The sequence below is a fragment of the Falco rusticolus genome, chromosome 3 (genome assembly GCF_015220075.1).
Source record: "Falco rusticolus isolate bFalRus1 chromosome 3, bFalRus1.pri, whole genome shotgun sequence".
Classification (NCBI taxonomy): Eukaryota; Metazoa; Chordata; class Aves; order Falconiformes; family Falconidae; genus Falco; species Falco rusticolus.
In genome coordinates this window covers 50,773,317-50,800,763 of record NC_051189.1, presented here as the reverse complement: position 1 = coordinate 50,800,763, position 27,447 = coordinate 50,773,317, and the positions used below count along the sequence as shown (strand labels likewise).

The following is a 27,447-nucleotide window of genomic DNA, read 5'->3' as shown; positions in this document are numbered from 1 at the left end:
TGGTGCATCGTTACAGGTGGTCAGTACCTGATACTGAAAGTATCTGTACAGCGTTCTATCTGCTCAGAACCAAAGCATTTCACATAAAAACTAGCTTGAACAGTTCGCATTGCTACTCTGTCTCCCAGAATGTGTCGTGCCCTGCAAACTGCTGGAGATCTTCATTCCCCATGCTTTACTGTAGGGTGTCTTTGTTTTCACACTGACCATCCATTCCTCTTCTTCCACCAGCTGTGAGGCTTTCTCGTAGTTGATGGCTGATGATTTGTGGTGACCAGTCTTTGTGAAATACATCTGTAAGTGTGGTGGATCTTGGAAGCGGCACCTTCACAGCTGGGAGTTCAGTGACTAGGGTTGCTCCACGGAGTTGTTTTTGAGACAGTTCTCTTAGAAACTGCTGTGGTTTTTGAAAAAAACTTACTAAATGCAACTGTGATGTAAAGACCAGAAAGTCTTTATTCATTCATTGAACAGCCTCACTGAAGTCCACAGTAGTTCTCCCAGGGTAAAAAACTATCCTGCACAGGTGAAAATGTTGGCTTGAGACCAGTAATTCCTCCTGGCAATGGGAGAAATACAGCATGTAAAACATTTTTCTGTTATAGCTTTATGTGTGCATTTAAATGTAAACTGTTGGGTTTGTACTAAATTATGTAGAACAATGGACCTCAGCAGAAACAGAAGGAAAATGAGATCTTTTCAAAGGAAGGAGGTACTGAAAAATTAGTTTGAGGAAGATTAGTCTCTGGTGGAACATGTGGAACTTGACAGAAGCACATACAGATATAAAGTGCTGTGTGACTGGGTCTTCGCTGTTTTGGTGTCTCTTGTAACCTGTCATTAATGTTACAAAAGTCCTTTTTCCACAAAATTCGATGCATTCTGTGCATCCTAGAGCAATGCTTTTGTAGGAACATGTCTTCTGTCTTGACTTCCCTTAGCTGAGTGTTTCTAAGAATCTACTTCATTTTACATAAACAAAAGCATCTTTTAACAACCATCTGGGTATTTCAAAGCACATCAGAAATCTTTACAGCCATAGGTGCCAGTTTGATTAGTTGCACTTCTTCTGGGCTTTCTTGTCCTCCCCTTGGCTTTCTTCATATTCCCTCCTTGACCTGGGAAAGGTAAACTCAGGACACTGAAATTTCTCCAGGGGAAAAAAAAAAAAGCATATTTCTAACAGCTGAAATGTTTATGCTGCACTGGAGGGATTTTTATAACCTAAATGTTCTTTCACAATATAATTAATAGTTCTATTAAAGATGTTCCTCTTCAAGCGTACTTTGCATAACCAGCAGTAATTTGAGTTTAGCAGGGTCCAACCAGTGTTAGAGGTAATGTATGTAAATGAGAGGAAAGAACAGGGTCAGTCAGTCACACGTAGCAGCCTGTTTCTGCTGTGTCCATTTACAACAATCACCAGCCATTATCTTTGCATTCAATATTTGAAGCATTAGCTTTATGTTCTGGCTTAGTGTATGAGACTATTTACTACATACTTATATTTTATTTCATTTTCTTCTGTACACTATTGTAATAATGATATTGCCTAATAAAATAATGTCAGATTTTAATTAGGTTAAAAGTAATTTGGTATATTAGGTTTTTTATTTGAGAAAATAAAGTAGGCGACAGTGCATATCAAGCTGTCCATTTTTTGTGTTTGTATTTGCTTTCATTTCCTGTCATACTTCACCTGTTGAAATAAGGGTGGTTTTTTTCTTGAATTGCCTTAAGTTATTACAGCCCTTCACATCCATATGTCTATATATTGATGTAGCAAGGTGTCATGGTTTAACCCCAACTGGCAACTAATAACCACACAGCCGCTTGCTCGCTCCTGTCCCCATCACCTGCCCCAGTGGGATGGGGAGGAGAATCGGGAAAAGGTAAAACTTGTGGGTTGAGATAAGAACAATTTAATAATTATAATAATAACAACAACAACAACAATAATTGTAATGAAGAGGAGAGAGAAAGAGAGGAATAAAACTCAAGGGGAAAAAAAAACAAGTGATGCACAATACAATTGCTCACCACTTGCTGACCGCTGCCCAGCCAGTCCCCAGGCAGCAATTGGCAGCCCGTGGCGAACCTCCCCAGTTTATATACGGAACAAAACGTCATATGGTATGGAATACTTCTTTGGCTAGTTCGGGTCAGCTGTCCTGGCTCTGCTCCCTCCCTGCTCCTTGTGCACCTGCTCACTGGCAGAGCATGGGAAACTGAAAAGTCCTTGATTTAGGTAAGCGCTACTGAGCAACAACTAAAACATCAGTGTGTACCGACATCATTCTCATACTGAATCCAGAACACAGCACTGTACCAGCTACTAAGAAGAAAATTAACTCCTATCCTAGCTGAAATCAGGACATAAGGACATAGGATGCCTAATTTAGTATTTCTTGAATGGATAGTTTTGCAAAAAATTCCTGCTCCTAATAAATAGCTGCACCTTATTAATCACTGAAATGAATCAGCTAGACTAATATGAAAGGGTATGGTAATACTATATGAGAGTAGTCCAGCAACAGGAGGCCAAAATTTACTAGGAGGCACAGACAGGATACATTTGCATCAAAAACATTTTTGCAACAGAAAACCTTATGCTAGCCCTCTGTGGTGGGATACTTTACAAATAACCAGTGATGTATGAACTGACATAAATTTGCAGTTCACTTTTATAAGAGTGTCCTGAATAGCATCTCAACATACAACCAAATAAAGAAGAGGAGCAGGAGGAAAGGGGGAAATATTCTTCCGCTTCTTACACACTTCTCGTTAATTCTTTAATTATTTTTGCTTTCCAGGTGACCTCAGTACTCTGTAAACTTCCACATCACATGCAGAGGAGGTATGTTCTGTGTTAGATACATCTCTGCATGTGACTAAAGCTTATCTGGTGTTGGGAGATACTCTGACTCCTCCTTGGAGTGCCGTTTCCAAGTACATTCCCTGTTACATACACTGTAGGCTGTCCTTTTTGTTAGATGTTTATTAAGGACTAAATAGAAAAACCTTTGAGCCCGGTTCAGAAGTCCATTCCTCTTTAGCTAAGTACTCAGTCAGCACAATGGAATTCAAGCATATGCTTTGAATTCAGTGTGTGTGTAAAGGCTTTGCAGAATAAGGACGGATTAAAGAAAGCTTCTGTTGAGCTGGAGCCAATCTGTGTTTGCCTTTCCGATGTGTTCACCATTAGAAGACTCAGAAATGTTTGTATGGGCCTGTAATTTCTTGTCACTTAAATTTTTACAAATTTAGACATCTCATTGCTTGGAATTTTTTCTGCTGTTTCTTCTGTTATCACATGGTACTGCCAGCCTACCTCTTCTGTTTCTGTTGGGTATAATGACTGTATTGCTGCATTGCTTGTGTGGTTATTTGTGGGTATGCAGGCAGGCAGTTAATGGAACGAGAACATACAGACACTGATTTTAATCATACTGACTTTGGGATAGTTAATATCTTAACTGAGTATCTTGAGGACTGAACCATTATAGCTAAGGCTGCCAAGTGAAATCATTTTAACAATGCATGCAGAATTTGTTTTCCCACCACAAGCTTAGAGACTTAGATGTGTGTCTTTCAATGTGATCTGGTACTTGAAAACAGAATTAAAAGGAACAAGTTGGCATCTGCTTTGAAAGATTCTTCAGCTGAATGCAGCCACCGAAATGATCAAGCTCTGTCACTTTTACCCAAGTCATCAGGCCACTCACAGAATGGATATGGACAAGTAAAAAAGAGAAGATCTCCCATTTGCTTATTCCCTGACAACAGCTAATTGCTAAAAATGCCTTCTTCAGATACTAATTAGTTCAGCCTGTAGGCTGCTCTTACTTGGATTAAGGATCTGATTTCTCTCTGCATGAGGTTCATACAGACTCAGTAATCAAAGCTTTTTTGGTCTCAGAAGGTATACTTAACCGAATATGCTCTTAAATTCATTAATTCCCATCCTAGTGCCATTCTTCTGTCCTAGTGCCTGCTCTGACTGAACCTCAAGACAAATTAACAGCTACCACTATGAAAGAATATATGTGAATAATTTCATCACTGCCTCATCATGCTTTCATTTGTAATTTATTTTCTATCTTTTCCCCAATTAGATCTGGAGAGACGGGATTTCCATGGGAATGTTTTTAATTTTTTTTTTAGCTGTGTTTAGATACAATTCAGACTACTTTTTCATCCATCTATTCATTATAATATTTCAGAAAATTAAAAAGTGGAAAAAGGCCAAAGGTATCTATTTCAGGCATAAAGATGAAAAAGTTTAAATTTTTCTTGGTTGTCAGTTGAATAATGAGAAACTATTCTTAGCTGATAAGGTTTTTTCAACTTCTCTGTATCAATGGCTATCCAGTTAATTGTTTGGATGCTGAAACTTTTGATCAGGTAAGGTGGCAAAAGTCAACAGCCTCTCTATTAACTAGTTTGCTTGACTACCCAACAATACTTAATTTTGGTGAAAGACTTTCACAGTATACTGAAGGGATCTCAATAATTTCAACTGCCTAGGAGTGTATCTTCTCCCACAGCTACCATTTGGTTTATTTAGATGTTTTTATAATTCTAAGGAGATGAAAGTACCTGCCATCCTACAGCAAATAATCATCAAATCCCTGTTTCCAAAAACTGACAACTTGTATTATTAAAATTGGCAGAAGCCAGGAAATGCTTCCCAACACAATAGTATCAGTGACAGCTTACTCAAATGAATTTGGGTTTAATTATGGCAGCACAAGAAGAGCTGAAAGGTCCTTTTGACTAAGTAGAAGTTTAATTACATGAGAAATCCTGCAACCTCCTTTGTGTCTCTACAATGGCAAATAAAAAGACCTGAGAGAAGACAGGGTACCAAAGTATCAGAGTATCAATTACATGCTTCCTGTGATAAAGACCTTGTAACTTTTTATCCCTTGAGTTTCATTATGGTTTTCCCTATGAATTATTCCTTGCCTAACCAACTGAAAGAAGTAGAACTGCAAATTTGAGTGTTTAAAGGTGATCAATACTTTATTGATCTTGTTTTTTAGAAAAATAGTTTTTAAAAAGCATACATTGAGGGAAAAACTACAGTTTGGGTGAAATCCAGCTCCATGTTGAGGGCATGGCAAAACTCCATTAAAAGATTAACACATCAGACAACCAGATTTGGCATTGTATATTGTCAGGTTTTGTTTCTGAGTTTTGGAGCTTTCTTTCTCTGGACTGTGTTTTGAGTGCAACGAAATTGAAATTACTGTTAGCGGAGGTTATTTCTGAATACCCCTCCATCAAACTAAGGCTCTGAAACATCATGCATGAGTGTAAAGGAAATCAATATTCTGCTTTATTTCTTTTAAAATATTTAATAAGACTTAGACAAAATATAATTTTAAAATAGCATTTGAATAGAACTTTGAAAAGGTATATTTAAATCTATACCAGTTAGCTAAAATCAATCCTTACTGTTTGTCAGAACTCTTTATCAGAAGTGATGGCAATGAAACACTGGGGAAAAGCTTTTTGGAGCTGGCCAAAATGATTTTATTAGATAATTTTGTACTCTCAAAGGGTGAAAACTTATTTGAAGCACTGAACATTAGTGTTCTTTCTGTGTTTCATCCAATAGAGTAGTTTCTTATAGTACCAGGAAAGCTAACTCTAAAAAAGCATGGTTGAAAAAATATATCTAAGCAACTCCTGTAAGACAGTTTTGTAAAGTTTCACAGATATATTGTAAGTCTCAATAATTTCACAATATATTGTAAGTATTGTAAGTGATGGTTTTCTTAAATGTCTTTCATGTCTGGAGTAGTAAGGTTCTCTAAGAGAAGTCCTCCTTTGTGTTGCAGATAAAAGCTGAAAACTGTACTCTACAGGCACACATAAAAAGCATAAACCCAAAGATTCTGGGTTATATTTTGGCCTGATGAATAATATTTTGAATTCCTAAATTTGATAATGCCTAGTGCACATGGAAAATGACTGGTGGTTCCTTTGTTCCCTGAAGCCAAACAGTTATAGCATCCTCTGTTGAAGTTCTGATTCTGTACAGTATTAAATATGGAATTAGTCTATTTTGACTCTCATGTTTTCTATTTTCAAATTGCCCTTTTTTTCTTTAGTGATTAACCTCTTCACAATACAGTTTTTAGACCTCACAGGGAAGATGTGCATAGCATTTGGTCTTCCTTGAAGACTAAGTGTTATGAAAATGAGTTGCATTGGGTGCCTTATTAGGCATTTTTGACAGTTTCCTACTAAGGATACGAAGCTACCAAATGGGAAACTGATGAAAAATCTGTTAGAAAATTCTTTATTAAAAACAAAGTACACATTTTGCTAAAGGAATAAATCAAGATAGAATTGCATATTTTTTTTTTGTAATATTAAAATTGCAAAATGTGACAAAAATAAAAGAGGCAGACTTACTGAGGCTCATGTTGGAGATGAGCTTAGCAACAGCTTTTATTTTCCTTCTTCGCTGTAAAAAGCTCATCTAGATAAAATACAAACAAGCATTGCAAGCGCAGTGCAATTATACCTAGCCTCAGGAAACAGCATTGACCAATTTTATTATTGTGCCAAAGATTAGTCCTGGAGTGTAAAGCTGAGAGAGACCTATTAGGGACCTGCTTCATTAAAAGATGTGGAACAAGACCTTCATAAGGCACCAATAAATCCCTTTAAGGGGAAGAGGGCTCTGAAATGGCCTTTTGGGGTTCTCGTTATTAACTTCAAGGATTGCTGAGGTTGGTGACTTTGCAAATATGGTTTTAGCTAGCACTCACTGTCCTTTTAACTCTCTGTTCCCCAGTCCAAATTCACTTTGAAAGAAGCAGCCATAACTCTGCTCTAGTTAGCTGAGCAGCATCCACCTACTGGGGCTGAATTTGGAGAAAACGAGAGAAGAGGAAAAATCTGTGGAAAATCTTCTCTCTGATATTGCTATGAATCTTGCATGAACGGCACTCCAAACCTAGCTGTTGACTACAGCTTTAAGTTCCTCATAAAGTCCCTGTAAGCTGTGATTTTTCATAATTTTTCATAAATCAAAATTTCTGATGCCAGTAAATCTCAAAAAGAAATAGCAGTTTGTTATGTATGGAGGGCATTTTGATAAAACTATCCCAAGCAATGGCAGACAAGAAGCCTATGCTGCTGGAAAATGTTAGTGTTTTCTGCTCAAAGCTGGGTTTAAATGTTGACCAGCGGCATGGAAAATAACATCAGATTTGTCAACAGCAGGAGGAATAGCCACAGAGAAACAGCACATTTCTCTGCATCCTAATGCTTCCAATTCCCAGAGATACCAAAGCAAATATCTAGCATTTGACATTTCAGGGAAGAAAAAATAAATAGCTGTTTATATCAGGAGTTCGAGATTTCCTTGCTAGGGAACTACAGACTGCTCAGATAAGTGATGCTTGAGCATGGTTGATATTTTCTACAAAATGATGGTACTCTTTCCAAACGTGATCTCGAGATACTCACTGTGGGTTTTACCCATCTTCTGGAGCAAAATCTCCAGCTAGAAGTTGCATCCCAGTACACTCCCAAGCTCTTCAGAGCAGCAGCAAGCACAACCAGGCAAAACTGGGGCAGAGATGAGTGTTTCTCTTTTTCCTCTGTGCCTGCTGCAATGGAGAACCCAATTTTTAATCCAGCCTAAAAGACCATCAGGAATGTCACCAGACAGGATTCGGAGCCTCTTTTATCAAACACAGGGCTGCATCACAGCCATCACATGGGACTCGATAAATGTTTCATGCCACATTTAATCTGTTTCAGCCGACAGTTTTCCTCACTGGCATGCTTCCTGCCGCCCTGGGGCACTTCACCATCACTGCTGGACAGGATGGGGATTTGTGGAAGTGTTCATGGGGTGGCTTTTCTTAGAGCCATCAAACTGCGTGTGCACGTGTGCGTTAGGTCAGGAATTTTTTACAGTCTCCTGGGAAGTGTCTGGAACTCTCCAGACGGGAGCTCCTTCTCCAGGTATACAGGCAATTACTTCTTTTGATGGTTTTTTTTGGAGCTAATGTTTTAATTTTGGCAGGCATTGCTTTTACCATGCATAGAGATAGCTCAAGAAATGGAAATATACCAATAACAAGAATAATGACATAAACCAGGGGTTAATAAAATACACTATTTACCCTATAAATACTAAAACAAGAAAAACAGTTATGTGTGAGAGAGATTATTACAGTACTCACAAATCAAAGCAGCACAACAGCAAAAAAAAGGAAAGAAAAATTAGGCGTTTATTTCTCACCTTAGGTATATTATATGATATTTCCTCCCAGGTTTTATAAACAAATAAAGTGAATAAATAAACAAATAGGTTTTTTAAATATAAATAAAGTGAATAAATAAACAACGTGAAAAAAAACCCAAATAAAATAAAAAGTAGACCAGCTATGCTTTGGGTACAGGATAAGCATGAAGATGAAATTGCAATCAAAAGAGTTCAAATCAAACTAAGTATTTCTTTTTTCTTTTCCTTCAAGCACCACTAACATCATAAAAGTTTTCAGCTTGAAACACTGATAGAAATGAAACATTCATGGTATCTTTTTCAGAGGTTGGAAACCTTATGCTTGGAATGATTTCTGCTCTGGAATGTCTGTAATATGTTGAGGCCTTAATACCTTGCTAATTGGTACCTTACTAATTAGCCCATGACAGGAAATTTAATAAGAGGCCCAGCAGGTGTTCTCCCTACCTGCAGTGGAGAAGCTGTTTCCTGGGGAGAAAAGTGAAGGGAAAAAGATAGTGGAAGGGGTCAATAGAAGACAAATATAATCTAATCCCAACTCTGGGAAGAGTGTACGTTAATTAATATTTTTCAAAATTATGTCTCTGATAATATATTCTGCTTTGTAAAGTCCATTAAAGTTCACTTTGTAATTTGCTCTTCTCCCCTGTAGAACAAATTGTACTTTTTTTTTTCTGTGACTTGACATGTGTTATAAAGCAAAATGAGAAATACTGGGACATGACTGTAATTATGCTCACGACCAGCCCAGAGACTGTGCTGAGCATCCCAGGCTCAAAGAAGCATGAGCCTCTGTAATCTGAGATAAAGGGCAGAGCTGTGTACATGTGGGCTGGATCAAGGGGAGCAAGGCTGAGAAGGGAGATGCCCAACACCAATGACCAATGGCATTAGCTGCGCCTGTAGCACATTCTGGAGTTAAAAATGCACACAAAAAACTTGGAAGACACAGTTGAGTGAATTACTATGAATGGTAACTCAAAAATAACAATATTGATGAGTATCATCTATCAGTTTCCTTCTGTCAGGAAAAGATGTGAAGGAGGGATAGAAGATACCTATCTGAAAATACTGCCACCACTGATGCTCTCATTAGCTTAATGTCCTGTACCCTGTTGCAGAGGATTTTACTGTTTTGTCATTTGGTATGAAGCCTGTTTTCAAAACTGCAAAATATCTAGTGCATTGAGAGTCTTAAAAATATAAAACCAAAGTTTCTTCCCTCTCAAAGGAAGCCTGAGTTGTGTGTGTATAAATATAAAAGTTATTTGTCAGGCGTGGTAATCCCCATAAGCCCCAGCAGTAAAAAGGGTGATTCAGTTTCAGTAGATAATGGGACATTCTGAAAAATTATGATCAAGTCTGGGGAACGTTTTATGTAAGGAGATATAAACATCAGTAAAAGTAAGGGGAGGATGAATTGCAGGAAAGGGAAAAGCAGTTAATGATTTTTACCCCACTGAAAGGACCTTGTAGGAATGGGCTCTCTGGGGGAAGTGGAGAACTTGCTGTACAATTTGCATTATTTGAAAAATTCCTTTTTTTACTTAATTTTGACTGGGAAAATTCTTACAGGTGGTGAATAAGGTCACAGGTGAGCCACATTCCAGTGGATGCTCTGTAGATATTTAAAAGCAATAGCTAAGGAATGTTTTTCTCCAAGAGGTAGTATGAGGGAAGGGCAAACAAAGTTGCACCCCTTCTGTTTTCAATAAAGTTTGCAGCAGTCACTGTGAGACCAGTGATTATTTCACTTATGTTAGAGAACATTGGTGGAATTTAAACAGCAAATTAATAAATGGAGAAAAATCTGTAAGAATTAAGTGTAAATTGTATCAAGAAACTGAAAGAAGATGATGTGATCCTTGTGCCAAAATCACAATAACCCAATCTTAGTCAATTAATATGAACACTATATAGTCTGGAAAACAGTTGCATATTGTTTGTAGAATAATTCTGAGGGCAGGAGAAGTCAGGGAAAATTATGGTGGCCTGTGTCCCGCTCTACAAATAATAAAACAATCTAAAATTGTATTTGCTCTGAATTATTCACTCAGCTGTCTGCTATCTTTTCAAAGGGTTTTATGAAGCCACCTGTCCTAAGAGATATGGTCATTTACCATGGCAAATTTGTTTCCTACTATGAGTTTGATTAGAAACAGGAAGGAGTGGGGAACTCAAGCTGGAGTTAGTGGGATTACATCATTTTTCATCTTTGATGGGCAGAGATTTAAGGCTAATCCAGGCACAAAAGGTATTACTGTCTGCTGTCTAAGTAGGATGCAGGCTGGGTCTGGCATATCTTGAGATATATCTCATTTTGCAGGTGGGTATGAGTCTTCCCTGACACATTTAAGCTAGCAATCCACCAGCTACCTCTAGATCAGAGGCTGTGTGGCCACTTCTGTAAAGCACTCTACTGAAACCTGGTATCTCTGCACAAAGGCAGGATACGTTAGCTGAGACTTAACGTCATGCTACACGCATCTGTATCACTCCCAGCCAAGTTAGAGCATAAGGGTGAACTTGAATGTCCCTGCAAACAGGCTGCAGCTGTACTCTTTGTCCACTTCCTAGTGGCACTGCTGCTCACATCACAAAATGTCCACCGTAGACAGCACTTTAGCAGAACCTTTATCAGTACTCTGAGAACTGAATAGGCTGTTTGGAAAAGGCAGTTATAATGTGCCACCACTTCATTTGAACAGTGCATTTTGAAAGGAAAAAACCCACAGACAACAAAACACCTCTTACGTGATTGCCTTTCTTTCCTCAAGAAGTAAAAGGAAACTGGGTTTCTATCCTAAGTCCTTTGGTGATGGTAGACTGCAGCATCCAGTACTTTTACCCTTCCCGTTATATACATATGCGGGTTTGCTATGGGATACAGTAGAATATTTTGAATTGCAGGTCTCTGCAGATCATCTCCTTTATATATATCCCGGATGTTCCAATGTTATGTTACACAGTCTAGTTGAGATAAGGATGCAGATTAAAATGCAGGTCAGAAGCCCTAACCAGACTTGTCAGGGAGGAAAGGATGTTGGTTTGCTAGGAGTTATCCATAGGAAGTAGTGATGCTGACACTGGTTTCATTTTTTGAGTGCTGCTGAAGTTTAAATAAAGTTGTCACAGCCTTTCACAGCCTTATGTCTAACATATTGACGTTGTAGTGAGCTGCCGTGGTTTAATCCCAGCTGGCAAATAGGTACCATGCAGCTGCTTGCTCACTCCCCGCCCTGCCCCCACCCTGGTGGGAAGGGGAGGAGAATCAGGAAAAGGTAAAACCCGTGCGTTTAGATGAGAACAGTTTAATAATTCAAATAAAGTAATACTAATAACAACAACAACAATAGCCATCTGTTATGGTTTGAATGCTGGCTTTGAAGGAAGTTGTCTCTTCTCTGTGCTCTATCCAGCAGTAGTGCTCTTCAAAATATTCTGAAGATTTTTAGATCTTAAAACTGAAGGAAAATATATTCTTACTTCTGAGTTTTTTACTCATGTAATCAGAGTCGTACTGTCCTGAATTTGAATGAATATTTGGAGTATATTTGCTTGAGTAAATAGAGGGTGTTATGTTGTGGAGTAGAGATTTAGTTGCTGTTGTGTTATTTTTTTGTCCCCTCTACCCAGAACTGGCTAGAAAGGTATTTTCTAAATTACAAAATAACATCTGAATCTTGAGTGATTTCCTCTTTCTTACATAGTTTAAACAGAAGATTCCTTACTTGACAAAACCTAAAATGAATTTCAGAGCTTGTGTTACGTAAGTCAGTTAGTTACATCAAGCAGAAAAACTGAACATTGCCTTTGGGGGAGAGAGAGAGAGAGAGGGAAAACAAATGCTTGTAAGCAGAGTCTAGGGAATGGAGGACAACTTGGGGACCAGCTTCCTTGCAAACCATGCCACAGAGAGGCTGGCAAAAGGTATTGGGTACACATGGAGCACCAGCCAGCCTCAAAGGTTCTCTAGGATCAATTGTGGATGCTTATGTACTTATGTTCAGTCTGGGAATAATACTCAGTATTTTAACATGATTTTGTCTTCCAGAATGATTGAAGATTGTGGGAAAAGAGGAAATACCATGGCAGAAAGAAGGCAGCTGTTTGCAGAAATGCGTAAGTACTAGAAATGTTTCACAGAGATAAACGAAGCCGGTTGCAATGCAGTGTCAGTAAAATTTATGCAAGCTTTCCACCTCAAGTAACTGATACCTCCATTTCACAAATGGTTTATTATGAGTCCAAAACTACAGGAAAATGGGCTGATTTGACCAAAAAGCAGAAGAGAGGGATTTTCTACATCAGATTTTGTAATTGTATTATTTAATCAGTAGCTTCTTGAGACACAAATGCTGCAATGCACAGGTAGCAATGAAGAGGGATAAAGGTCTCCGAAAGGCGACATCTTTTAGTGGGGGTATCTGTAGTGAATTGTCCCCAGCTGGCTGCTAAGCACCCACACAACCACTTCCTTAATCCTGAACCAGCCCTCAGTGGGGTGGGAGAGAATACAGGGAGAGCAAAAGCAAGAAAACTCATGGTTTGAGATAAAGATAGATGATTAAGTGACGTAAAGAGAGAAAAAAAATTACCACAAGAAACAAGTGATGCAAAGGTGGTCACTCATTCATTGATGCATAGACTGTCTCCGAGCAATGTCTACCTTGGAAGACAAAACTTCCCACCCCCTTCTTTTGCTACCCCAGTTTTATTGCTGAGCATGACGTGATATATTATGGACTGTCCTTTTGGCCAGGTGGGGTCATCTGTCCTGGCTGTGTCTCTCCTAACCTCTTGCCCACCCCCAGCTGACTCTGGGGGGAACAGAGTGGGAAACAAAAAGGCCTGGATGCTCTGCAAGCACTGTTCAGCAATAGCTAAAACATCAGTGTGTGATAAACACTTTTTTAGCAGCGTGCAATAAAGGAAGTTAACTCCATCCCAGCCAGGCACAGTACAGGGACTCTATCATACTCCACTTGAGCACATTTTTTATAGTTTCTAGTGAAGCTTTGTGTTCCCTGCAGAATAGTGTGTCAGGGATGTACTATAACAATGATCCTGCAGTTCTCGACAGTCATCTCTCAATTCTCTTACAAGCAATGCACCATTTGTCAAGGAATTTCTGTTACGTATGAAGTTTGGGACTGTCACCTTGTTACTAGGTTTACCTAAGTTCTGTCTGTAATAGACGATACAATACTAATACAATACTAAGCTTCCTATTATTTGTCCCCTGCAACATAGTAAACAACGACAGAACATCTCCCCCGTCGTTGGGGGAAGACTAAGATGAGCATTGCTGGGACTTGAGCAGCTGTGCACACTGAAAGGCCAGGTCCGCGCTGGTGAATTAGGTGTGCTTAGGACTGTTCTCCAGGGGTGAGTCCAGGGGTGACTGAATGCCCTACACCTGTTCTCCTGAGTCTCCAAATTAAGGATTTCTCATTCAGATTGCGTGCTGAGGACAGTCTTGGCCTGTTCCACTGTGTCCGCTAGCTCTGTTGTGCCCTGTAATTATTTCAGTATCATACAAGGCTTGCTGTTGTAACTCAGGTGGGTATTTCTCTTGTCCCTTGCGTACAATATCTCAGACCAGTGGAGAGAGGGGTTGTTCTTTGGCTAGAAGGAAAAGAAAAAAAAAAAAAAGCAAGAAAAAAGGATGATGCATTTATCCATTATTAGAACATACTATACTTTTATTTAGAACTATAGAGAGAACTTGAGTTTGTATCAGCTAAAGTCGATAGCACAACTTCCATTAACTTCAGTGAGTTTGAAATATTCCTAAAATGGAAGATAATTGCTTAAGACTTTGCTGGAGGATTTATGGTTTGTTCCCACAGTTTTGAAGGCTGTTTTGCTGTCGGGTTGTTTTGGAGGAGTTAAGGAGGTGTTGGGAAAATTTACACTCAGCAATTGAAGGGAGAGAAGGGACTATTTTCCCTGCACTGTACACAAATAGTTATTGTCTACTATTTTTTCTTTCACATTTTAGTATTATGACATATTTACTTGAGTCAGTTTATCTCACGTGTGCTTTCCTTTTTCTATTTGCCAGCCTCCCTTCCTCCTCATACTACACATGCACACAGAGAACTGGGTTCCAACTAGGTAAAAACGGGGAAATATTAAGTCTTTGTGAAAAACTAAATATGTTTTAGGCAAATAAATGTCCATATTAATAAAACACTGAATTTTGCATTTTGAAAGTCGCTTGGAATCCTGTGTGTGTAAAGGGTGTGCTTCACCGAAACAGAAGCTCATCCTGGCATTACATTGAGGTGCCCTCAGCTGTGTGCGAGCCCACATGATCCATGTTTAACAAAAAACATGTGCTCCACATGCCCTACATGCTGTGGGCCATGTGAAACTTCTTAACGTAACAGGCATAAACTTACGGTAAAAAGTTAAACTCCATAACCTGCAGATGTAAGAGGAAGAAAATTCATAACACAGAGGACTCTGCCAGTGTTTTAGGTTCCTGCAGTCATATCTGCAAGTCTGATTAAAACCCCACAATACTTGTATGAAGTGGGTCATGTTCCAGACTACACAAGACAGCAAGAAATATTCCAACTTTTCCTGCCTTTTTAAGTAGGAAATTTGTTCTAAACAAGCAATAGATGGATTTGACTCTCACTTTAGATTTGTGCCAATATGTGATTTTCCCAATGTTTTAAAGAAGTTTAGCTTGACTTTTTTGTTTTCTTTCTTCCGCAGAGGCATCTTTCTAGTTCCAGATTACAAACCTTTGTGAATTAGTATCATAGTCAATATCATCTTCTTTAAAGTCCTGTGGTTAAAACTTAAATTGTGTCTTATATCTCAAAATGCACCATTGGATGTCAAATCACTAGGCTTCTCTTAGTCTTACCTGACATGCTCAGGTATATCTGGCCTGATGAAGAGAGTTCAAAACATACATCGCTGTTGTGCTGCAAGCACATATAATCCAGCAAGAAAACAGCAGCCAAAGCTTGAAATGTATCCCTTTATTATTTTTGCAAACTGCAAACACACAGTGTTACATGAGGTGAGCATGTTCAAAGGAAACAGCGAATCACTGGCAGCGAGCAAAAGGAGGGAGAGGCCACTGGCAATCCTGTAGGCAAGTTACAAATTCATAGTCTCATTTACCGTGCTCAGTCCTGCACTATTTCCACTTGCTTTTCAGGACTCTCCATGTAAGTAAATTCACTTTTCTACAGAAATTGACAAATGGATCTCTGACTGTGGCAAAATATGAATGATGATAAAATTAAATTGTCTGTTCCAGGGATTTTATCAGCAAAAACACCTGCTCCCAAAATAGTATCAAAGTAATACCATCCGCTGTGTGTGCAAATAGAAAAGAAAAAAAAGCAACACTATTGCCTACAAATTTGTTTGTTTAGGATTAACACTGCAACCTTGGGAGCTCAACGAGCCAGTCTTTCTTTGCTTTGAATCTTTACATTAAAAGGCTGAAGTTTTGTAAAGGGGCATTGGAAGATTTTATTAGTGGCTTTCACTAAAGAAGGAGAAAGTTAAATTCATATTACTCATCAGTCCTATTAAAAATGTTAAGACTTAGTGTTACAAGTGTTGCCAGTAAAGAAGTTTTCCAAAAGCTGTCAATGAGATTCTAATAGAGGAGAGAAAAACCTGTCTAATTTAACAATAAAGCACATGATGAAAAGAATAAAAAATCTTTCCAGACCTGATGTTAAGTAGTTACGGGTAGCTTCTCCCAGGAGCAGATGGTGTTAAGACAGCCAACTGGCAAAAGGGAGTAGCTGGGATCCCTGGGAACTCAGTGTGGGGGAATCCAGTCAGGAAAAGAGCAGAGTTTGGGGAGAGGGGAGAGAGGAGAGTATCATTCTCATTCGCAACTTGCAGGTCAGAGCACACTTGAAAAATTTGGGTCCGGGAGGTTTTTTAAGAAAGTGTGAGTGAACAATGCTGACATAGCCATATGTACAAACAGTGCAGCTGAGCAGCCGATCTAATAACGTCAGGAGGAATCTTAAAGAAAGCATTTGGGAAACATATGTAAAAGCAGGGATATACTCCACTCCTCTTCCAGCCCGATTGTACCTTGTTTGGATGTGTTTCATGCAGACAGTTCCTTAAGAAGCTCTGTTTTTTGTAACTTGGTACCTTGCCTAACTGAATAGAACAGGTTTTACTGCTGTTACAGGGCCAACTAATTTAATACGTTTCCATTAAATGTGTGGTAAAATTAATAACCAGTCATGTATTTCATAGTCCATGTTGTAGCTATGAGGCAACCCTTTTTTTATGTAAGACATACCAGCCAGGAAGGAGAAAGATTTAAATCACAATCTCTTCATCTACATTTTGAGGATTTGGGGAAGTGTTATGAGTGGTACACAGCAGCAGGAGCCCTAAAGACACTGTGCCAGGTTCTGCCCCCATCCTGGTCCCTCTGTACTGCACTTGTATGTGAAGTAGCTACCAGTCAGTTTATACCCATCTCCTCAACAGCTGCTTTGGAAATGTTGCCAGATCTTTTAAGTTGCAGCAGCCAGGGCCAAGCTATGTGTGAAGCATAAAGCTGACCCTTTGAGGTCTCTGTTGCAGAGGACATAGCTCTGCAAAATGGAGAAAGGCCTCACACCCTTTGCATTATTTTTGTCCCCTTCTGCAGATTGGCATGTCTTTTTGTGATGGCATGATATTTTTTCTCATTTGGCTTGCCGGCAATACCTTGTTCTGATCTGGCATGTCAGCCAAAGATATTTGATATGAGCTTTGTTGTTAAATATTAAAATTAGATGGAGGTTTTCCCTGCTGTTGGAGCCTGGCCAGTGTGTCTTTTAGCCTGCAGCTTGACCAGATTGTTCTTCAAAGTGACAGACACAGTGGGCTGACTATTCCTTGCCTTCCTTTATAAAAGTCTTTTAACACTGTAGCTCCTACCATTCCCCTCCTTTCTCCTCACCCCTCTCTACTCCCTGCAAAGGGGAGTGCCTTAAAAATTATTGAACAGAGTCCGCTCATGTGTCCTCTTTGGCTTCCCTGCTAGCAAAGATAGGCACAGGTCATATTCCATACAAATGTTGCTGTTATTCTCTTGCACTAGGGGCTCAAGATCTGGATCGCATTCGTTTGTCCACCTACCGAACAGCATGCAAGCTTAGATTTGTTCAGAAGAAATGCAACTGTAAGTATGTCAGCGCTTTTTAATATACCATTGTTACTAGCTTTCCACCACACTCCCCAGTCTGTCCTTCACATCAGTCACAAACTGGGGCTGTTTGATCCAGCACTGTGAAGGACACTAATCAGAGTGCCTAGGCACATTTTAAATATTAACCTTTTTATATAAGGAACTTGTCTCAAGCATGCCAGTGATTCAGTCACAGAAGGGTGAGTTGTGATGCAGGCCACAGCTTTAATTAATAAGTATATTAACTACACTCTCCAGTTTTCTTGTAAAATAACACCTGTGGGTTCCAGCAAGATCCTGAAAATTAAATGCTTTTGTAGGAACTCCATGAGAAGGAATGGTGGTTTTAGTCCTTGTCTATCTGGGGTGCAGCAAGTGAAGTGCAATGTCAGTCAGCCCCGTTTTCTCCAGAAGGCCAGCTAGAGACATCTTCTAAGAGGGTGAACTTGCTTCTGATCTCTGCATGTCTGTCTTCCACCTTCTAGACTTCATTCTTGAGAGGTTTCCCACTTGATTAGTGACTTTTTAAATGTTTCTTCTGAGATTCAGTCTTTCTTCCTTTACAGCTGCAGTTTCTATTATCACAGTCACCTGCTGTGAACTTTAAAGGGGAAATACATATAAAATCTGTAATGGAGTGTATCCTTTTTTCTCCATCCAAAAGAGTATGCAAATACTTAGAATGGTAGGTTTTGGTCTATGTGTTTTACTGGACCTTTCCACACCAAGACAAAAAAAAAATTCTAACCAAGGGAACGCTTGTCATCAGTGGCAGTAGGGAGACAACTAATGCAGAGAAAACAAGTTTTTTAAGTCTTCGTATCTAAACTAGAATGATAGTCTGTCTACGTTTATGCTATGCGCAGTGGTAAGTATGTTAAGAACGTTCACTGCAGATAGAGATTAACCACCCTGGAGAGAGTTCCTAGTTTTGGGGTTACATCTAGCTGCGTTATGGAAGTGTTTAGCTTATGCTGTCCAAACCTACTGGAGAGGCCAAGTTGTGGTGGAAAAGACTTTGGAGAGTATTTTTTGGCTTATTAACTACAGAGCAGGTCGTTCAATTATTTCTGCAGAACATTTATCATGTTTTTAATATGTGTTTAGCTGAAGTAGAATTGAAGGATTAGTATCACATTATAAGCAGGCTGCGGGACACAAAACCCAGGAGGGATTTAGTACCTGCCCAGCAGCTGGCTTCTCCCATTCAAGAGGAAGTGTGTTGAAAGACACTATGATGTTGCATTCAGTTGTTTATTTTATTTTTATAAATTTTATATTTAAGAGGATGAAATTTTCACTTCATTTTCATGGTAACAGAATACAACAGTCTGAGGTCACAAAAGTATCCAATTAGGTTGACAGTGACAGCAAAATCTTAACAGTAATTGCTTTGATAACTGTATATAAAAGCAAATGAAAAAACCTAAGGGTGCAATAGCTTCATTCTTGGGAGTGGCTGGCTGGCTAAAAATATTGGTTGTTAATCTTAACTTTGTTCTTCTTATTTATCAACTGCAATCTGCTTTTGTGGAACTGTTGTTTCTCTTCATAGGGAACAAATACACATATACACATACCCTTCAGTTTACCAGCTCGTGCCAAGTTGCTCATGGACAGTGCTTGCCTTCTAGTTGCCCTTGATAACCTAGGAGAAATGATTTGCTGGTCTCGTATCAAGACTTATACTATATCAATCTCCTCTGAAGAAAAAAAAATGGAGGAACTTAAAATGTCACCCTAAGAATTGGTTTCTGCGCAACTTAAGCAATAATGCCTGTTGCTCTGGAATGGGCTCAAGTACATGCATCTTTTCACCATCAAGTACAGATTCTTCTGGTTGTTTCTGGTCGACTACTGCTCTCCCAGATGGCTTTCTTTTATTAGTGGGAAAAGAAGTCATTCATTCACATGATGTGATTTCAGGCAATGGCTGTGCAAGGCAGAGCTTCTAGGCAAGAGCTTCAAGGCAGAGAATAGATAAATCTGAAAAAGCTCTAATATTATCTTTCAAAGAATTCCTGCAAATTTAAGATTCCCCTATGCCTATGTTAACATTACACATAAATAACAGTATTTAAAAATTGTTGTTGGCGCACATCTGAATCTACCAAGTGCCCAAACATGGGAAAAAATCCCAAAAGAAGAGACCCACAAAATTCTACATGCAGAAATCCTAAAAGCTGGGAAGTTATATTAGTGCACCATGAATATAGACTCATTTTATGCTTCTCTGTTTCTCCTGATAATTTCTGAAACTGGAAGTAATGAAAAGAGAAACTGTCAGTAATGTAGGTACCTTCAAGGATGTGGTGGATATAGAAAGAGATGATTGCAGGCTACTTGCTTATTACTTTGCAGAACTCATATAGCAATAGTCTTTACCTTAGTTATACATACTAACACAGGATCACAGAATGGTCAAGGTTGGAAGGGACCTCTGGAGATCATCTAGTGCAACCCCTTGCTAAAGCAGGTTCTCCTACAGCAGGTTGCACAAAATGATGTCCAGGCGGGTTTTGAATGTCTCCAGAGAAGGAGACTCCACAGCCTCTCTGGGCAGCCTGTGCCAGGGCTCTGTCACCTTCAAGGTAAAGAAGTTCTTCCTCATATTCAGAAGGAACTACTTGTGTTTCAGTTTGTGCTCATTGCCCCCTGTCCTGTCACTGGACACCACTGAAAAAAGCCTGGCCCCATCCTCTTGACACTCACCCTTAAAATATTTATATGCATTGCTAAGTTTCCCTCTCAGTTTTCTCCAGGCTGAAGAGGCCCAGCTCCCTCAGCCTTTCCTCACAAGGGAGATGCTCCAGCCCCCTCACCATCTTTGTAGCCCTCTGCTGGGCCCTCTCCAGTAGTTCCCTGTTTCTCCTGAACTGGGGAGCCCAGAACTGGACACAGCACTCCAGATAGGGCCTCACCAGGGCAGAGCAGAGGGGGAGGACAGCCTCCCTCCACCTGCTGGCCACGGTCCTCAGATGCACCCCAGGATCCCATTGGCCCTCTTGGCCACCAGGGCACACTGCTGGCTTTGGCTTGCTGTCCAAGATGTAGATGACTCTTCTGTAAAAAAAAAAAGGAAAAAAATCAAATTCTAAAGAATTTTTGAGAAGATCTTGAGATTTGGGTATAAATAATTCCAAATGAATGCAGACTCTTGGACAGACAAACCCCAGAGGAAGCACTGCTCATGGTTACGTCATCTTCAAATCTCAGAATGTAAAGCAAGTGTGAGCTGACTGTGGCTGCTCTACTGGGTATAGTCTTGGAAACAGCAGCACCCTAATCATTTGAGGTTTAATTTCATTATCTGGGATAATAAAAGCAGATAGGAAACAGGTGCAGAAATCTGATCAAACACGCTACGTCTTTATAGAAACATGTAATAGAATCATAGACTAGAATCACAGAATCTCTTAGGTTAGAAAAGACCTTTGAGATCATCAAGTTCAACCATTAACGCAGGACTGCCAGGTCCATCGCTAAACCATGTTGCTAAGCACCACATCTACGCATTTTTAAAACACCTCCAGGGATGGTGATTCCACCACCTCCCTGGGCAGCTGTTCCAATGCTTGACCACTCTTTCAGTGAAGAATTTTTTCCTAATATACAATCTAAACCTCTCCTGGTGCAACTTCAGGCTGTTTTCTCTTGTCCTGTCACTAGTTATCTGGAAGAAGAGACCGACCCCCACCCGGCTACAACCTCCTGTCAGGGAGCTGCAGAGAGCAATGGGGTCTCCCTCAGCCTCCTCCTCTCCAGGCTAAACAGCCCGTTCCCTCAGCTGCTCCTCATAAGCCTTGTGCTCCAGCCCCTTCACCAGCCCCGCTGCCCTTCCCTGGACACGCTCCAGCCCCTCAGTGTCCCCCTCGCAGTGAGGGGCCCAAACCTGAACACAGTGTTCGAGGTGCGGCCTCACCAGTGCCCAGTGCAGGGGGACGGTCACTGCCCCAGTCCTGCTGGCCACACTGGTTCTGACACAAGCCAGGATGCTGTTGGCCTTCTTGGCCCCTGGGCACACTGCTGGCTCACATTCAGCTGTGAGTCCACCAGCACCCCCAGGCCCTTTCCCACCAGGCACTTCCCAGCCGCTCTGCCCCAGCCTGTAGCGCTGCGTGGGGCTGGTGTGACCCAAGGGCAGGGCCTGGTGCTTCTTGTTGAGCCTCATACAATTGGCCTCACCCTATCAATCCAGCCTGTCCAATTACTCCAGCCTGTACGGTACAAATTGTGAATAGCTGACTTCATCATCTAAATTTTCTAAATGTGCTTTACCCTAAATAGTGCACACTGCAAGAGTGTCAGGGAGATGGAAAAACTACAGGTGAGCACTACGACTTCTGCAACAGTAGCAGAACTTGGGAATTCTACAAACCAATATTGCTCAAAGTCAAACATCAGGGTATTGTCATTCACTTCACCTCCAGTGCACTGGAGCAGTCAGCACACATTCCCACCATACAGGCTCCTGCTCATCTCCCCTTACTGCCAGGAAAATGCCATCTTGACAAGGCTGATTTACAGCTGTTTATTCATAGCTTTCACACATGGAAACATAATAGGTTTTCCTAAAACAAGGCATGAAGAACCAATGACAGCAGTTGCACATCTCTGCAACATTCACCAGTATTCAGGAACCACCAAAAAGCACAATTTATAGTTATCCCCAGTGATCATTGTGCAGTTGGTTTATTTTAATACTTGGTTTTCAGTGAATTGATTAACAAGCAGAGATGAAATATCATGTTCACATGCAGATTCCCTCTGGGGTATGGTGGCAGCAGGAGTAGAAAATAACAACATACCGTAATCAAAACTGTTGTGCTGTTAAACATCGCTCACCAATACAGAACTGTGCAGCTGGAAAACTACTGCTGCCCTTGACAAACTTTCCTGAATGTGTTGTGAGATTATTCTATGACTGGCTGAAAAAAGCATGTTTTGCTGCTGTCCCGAGATCAGAATAAATCATTGGCAATTGAAAGTTTGAATCTAAAGCATGCTGGTCATAGTAATAAGTGACTTAATGCAGACAAAAAAAGGGAGCTTGTTTCTCTGGCAATTTAGTCCCAGCACCTTAGGGCTTCAGTGTCTATTTCTTTCTTCAGTATTCTTCTGGTGAGTGACAATTTTTTTGTTGTTTTGGGTTTTTCTGGGGGGGGGAGGTTTTTTGGGGTTTTTTTGGGTTTTTTGTTTTTTTGCATTGTTTTATCCAAGTTATAGTACAGCTATTGCCACGTAGGGAATGCAGCTACCATGTCTATGGTGGAGACCTCATGAACTTCCAAAACAGTCTCCTCTTCCTCCACCCCACTCTTCCTCCTGCCTCCACTGGGCTTTAAGTAGTCACAGCTGAGGCATGTGGGTGTGTCAGCTTAATTTGCACAGATTCTTTTGGGTGCCTCCCTGATCTGATCTGCCTTTTTATATTTATTTTAAGTTAGAATAATTTCTCACCCTCCTGAAATATAATAATTTCCCACTGGAAGTGAGTGACAGTTATTGTAAACACACTATTTTTAGATGCTTTTCTTAAAACTTTTTTCCGTCTGTACTCTTATACCTCCTGTAACGCTACAGCAAGCTGCTGAAACTGGTTTTGTCCTAGAAACTGACAATTTGGATATCAAATGGTGAGATCAGCCTGTGTGAGTGACTGACTGCCATCAGGACAGCAAGCACTTTCTGAAAATTATTTGATTAAACCTAAATAAAATACTAGGGTTTGGGGTTTGGGTTGGTTTTGGGTTTTTTTTCTATACTGGGATGACAATTAAAATATCATTTTATCCCATCCCATTCAACATGCCATTCACCACAAAATGAGAAGTCACAGTGTCTGGTACTTGTAGGAAAAGGAAAGGGTATGAAAAGTCTTGATTCCACACTGGAAATGGTGCTGTGATCTTTGTGTTATCTAGTGGCTGAAGAAGTCAACAGGAGATCCAGGTTCAACTTTCACTACTGCATGACAAAATCTGCGCTGATCATACACATCCAAAAAGTTCCCTAAACACAAATCTAGAGGATGTTCAGAAGTGTTCTAATCTGTCCTGTTGATGCTTAGCCACCAAATGTTTTATCTTTGTATGTTAACTGGTTTAGGAACTGGCAACTGCTGCTCTTTACTTAAACGAGACCTCTTGCCACTGTTGTATAAAACCATTCTTTCTTTGACTCAGTATTTTCTCTAAAGTGAAGCAGTGCACAAGAAAGACTCGATGGTGGTATCCTCAGTGTGCAAGAATCTCATGAAGATCCCTGCCATGGCAGGAGGCATTCATTCTCAATATCCTGCCTTTTACCTCTGAAGGACTGTATAGCCTGCACAGTTTTGTACTTGCCCTTCATCCTTTTATTCTCAGGATGACCATCAGAACAGAGCCACCAAATTATCACAATTACAGAATTGTTTAGATTAAATAACTTAATCCTTCATCACTGTAGGTTTCCATGGTTAGTGCTCTGTTCTCATTGTTGATTTTCATCATGTTTTTCACTCCATCTTGGAAGCAATAAAGCAGAGGATAGATTCAGGCTGGGTCACAGAGCAATCAAACTGAATGACAAGCAATGTTGCCTACTCAAGAAGTGCAAAAGGTCTGCTTGGCTGCAGTTTGAAGCAATCTGCCTCTTGAATTTGTGATCATGGCATTCTCATATTTTTCTAAACCCTCAGTGATCAGTCTCCCGTGTGATTGGCTTAAAAATCATATAATTTGCAAAGAAAACCTGCCATTTTGAATTCTTATTTTTATTCCTCTGTTGACTGTCTTGGATATTCTGTGGTCTGCTTACTATTGTTACAGAAAGATAGAGGCTGGAAATGCTAATTGTATTCTTTGTTTTCGATTTTAATGGAAGCTGAGTCTTACAGTTGACTAATAGTGAATTACATTATTCACATGGCTCCAACAGGTATAGCTTTAAAAAAAGAAAAAGCACTCTATATTACAAGACTCATGATACCATTGTGTAAGTTACTAATTCTGGTATCCTGCAGTACCTGAATAATGGAAAGAAAGATGAGTTAATGATTTTTAAAACTTTTTTTGTTCCATTGTCTTTACCAGCAACTTAGAGACTAAATGCTCCTGGAACTGCTAGTACCGTTCCATATGGGTTTCCAGGCAACTATGGGGAAAAGATGCATATATTATACATTCTGCATTATGCATCAATTATTTAATCAAAAGTTCAAAAGGGCTTGATTTAGCATATTCCCTGCAGACAAATCCTTTATAAGGGTTTTAGCCTGTAAGTGTTCACTCACAGCACAATATCCTGAAAATGGGTTCGGATTTTCTTTTCCTTTTGACTGTAAAAGTTTATTAATATACTCAAAAGATCATAATAGCTGTTAGCGACCCAACATATAACCCGTGTATTTGGCATGTTTATTGAGGGACTGCTATTCAGCCTTTTCTTCAATGTTAGCATGAAGTGTACTGTTATTATGTAAAAGGGTTGTGGTATCTCAGATGTCACTGAGTATTTGCTCTTAAAGGCTACCACTACAAGTCTGCCTTGTACAAGGCTGATAGAAGAACTATCAGTGGATATTTGGAATTATTTTAATGTCAAAAAAGAGTGAACCGAACAAGGTTATATATCTTAAACTTTCACATTTTCATTTGCTTAGAGGTAGATTTTTCAAACATACTCATGATTCCAAGTGGCTCCTGTTACAAACCGAGTTGCAGAAGATTGTCAGCTGGTATTATTTTGTCCTTTACAGAGGAAAATGACTGAATTGGCTTCCTTTGAGTCAGAAGCTGACAGACACGTAGGCTAGGCCACGTCCCAAGTATACCTGCACGCTGCTCTCTGCTACACAGGTGGCTCAGCCCTGCCTTGATGGAGACAGCTTTTGTAATTGGATCATAGCTGAAAATCTCTTCTTTCTGACTTCCTGAACTCTGTGAAAACTGCCATTCACAGTGCTATTTCTGATGGCTTTCCTGATGCAGGTTTAAGGTTGGACAGTCTGTTGAGTTCCCCACTGATGTCTCTGAACATCTGCTACTGGTAAGAGGTGTTCAGTCACCTTTGTCTGGCAGGCTTGGCATTAGTTACCCAAAACCAGAAAGTTTCTGCGTTTTATTTCACATTGGTCCTCCTAATGAATGCTTCAAACTAAAGAAAATAAACCATTATTATTAGCCTTAGTACTCTCCTAGGCAGTCTAAAAATTGCAAAATATATGCAGACATACAAACTGATACGTTGGCAATCACAGGATGACCGTTATCTTCTGAGGTATGCTGCTGCTTCATGTGAGAGCTTTTTCTTCTTTCACCTTCTTGTTTTTCCCCTCAAGCTGTAACTGTGTTTTTAAGTCTCCTTCATAATTTTCTTGTCCCTTCTTCAGCTTCATGTCATCATCTGTGGCATTTGCTTTATCTCTGACTACTCTGGAACCCTCGTTCTCTTAGCTGCTCTCTCCTCTCCTGTTACCCTCTTGGCTCCAAGCACCTTCCTTCAGGCTAACGTTCTTTTACACTTGAGCCTTTTTTCCCTTGCCCTGGGCTGTTCTGGTCTGTCCCATTTGGGTATTTTGCTGAGCCTGTCCTGATGTTACACAAGCACCTCTTTAATGTGCCAGAGTGCATTAAGCAGTGTGACTTAATGCCTGTCACATGTTGTTGGTCATTCTCAGTTTTTGCCATGTGACAACGTATTTATGTGAAAAAGGAGAAAGAAGTTAAAAAGTCATCCTTGGAGCAGATCTCAGTGAATTTGGTGATCACAGTCCTTTGTTCTTAGGGAGCTTCAGTCCATCATCTTGAACCATCCCTGCCTCTCTATTCTGGACTCAAAGCAGTAAGTCTTGAGCAATAATACATGATCTCAGTCCATACATGTTTTCTGTAGAGAGTAAAGGACAGGTTTTATGTCTGTGCAGGAAATTGTTTTCCTCAGAAGATAAGCTGCAGCATTTTGCCCTGTCTTTCTGTTGGGGCATTGCATTCAAAGTGTCCTTCTTCAGTACATCTGCTGACTTGGGATTTTTGCTGAGGTTTTTTTGCCCTGTGGTGTTTTTTACAGTGTCACGCAGCTCTGGAAAATTAGTAGGCACTACAGAGCTTTCTTCCACCTTAACCACACAATCTGCACCATCTTTGTGCCTAAACAGTGATTTCTGTCACAGCCTCACATAGACAGTCTGATCTGTCCTCAGCCCTTCCTCATTCCCTTTCAGCCTCTGTCTCCAATAACTTCTACAAATAAACCAGCTGTGGAGCCAGCAGGGACACTGGCTGTCTGTGGTGCATGTTCTCAGCAGTTATGGGCTTCTTCAGGGTGAGGACAGCAAATAGTTCACAGAAGGAAAGTCAGCGTGTGGAACATGACATAATTTTTACTATAATTCTCTTCTCTAATTCCAAAAGAGTGGGTTTTTTCCATGTTCATTTGTTTCCAGAGCTACATCAAAAGTAATTTTGTGTACCTCTAACAATATAGATCAAGCTCCTAACACCCAGAATATTCAAAGTGAAGCTTGAGCTTAACGTCTATCTCCTATTTTTACCCATCAGCTGCACCTACTATTATTTTCTGTAAGTTTTAGTGGAAGATTTCATACAGCATATATCTGGTAGGCTAGGACAAATTGTGAGAACAGAAGATGTTGGCCATAAAAATAATTTCCTGCTTTTATAAGTGTGAAGAGACTGCACAATATAATGTTCTCAGTGTGCATTGTTATTACTACAGTTCTGAGACTACACAATGAACATTCAGCTTCCTGGTGTTAATGGTTGTGATATACAATGGCTTTACAGAGGCAGTTTTCCTTGTGCTGAATTAAGGCATTCCTAGGCTGAATTCAGACTGAATTATATCTGTGATATTGCTGTTGGCTGCAATGGATTTCAATTTCACGGTATTTCTGAGCAGTCTTCGATCCTTTACTGAGCAAAGTGTGGGCTAATTCCAGGAGAAGTTGTGTGTGTGCTATCGTGGTTTAACCCCAGCTGGTAATTAA

General features: G+C 40.0%; 1 protein-coding gene across 11 annotated transcripts in view; it reads left to right on the top strand.

The window, feature by feature from the left end:
• DTNA (dystrobrevin alpha) overlaps nucleotides 1-27,447 on the top strand; it is a 234,311-nt gene that overhangs the window by 119,724 nt on the left and 87,140 nt on the right. For all 11 annotated transcript variants that reach the window (XM_037380456.1, XM_037380454.1, XM_037380457.1 and 8 more), the window contains exons 2-3: nucleotides 12,330-12,397; nucleotides 17,370-17,450. In XM_037380456.1, the coding sequence (XP_037236353.1) occupies nucleotides 12,331-12,397; nucleotides 17,370-17,450 (148 nt within the window). In that variant the 5' untranslated portion in view covers nucleotide 12,330. The remainder of the gene's footprint in view (nucleotides 1-12,329; nucleotides 12,398-17,369; nucleotides 17,451-27,447) is intronic.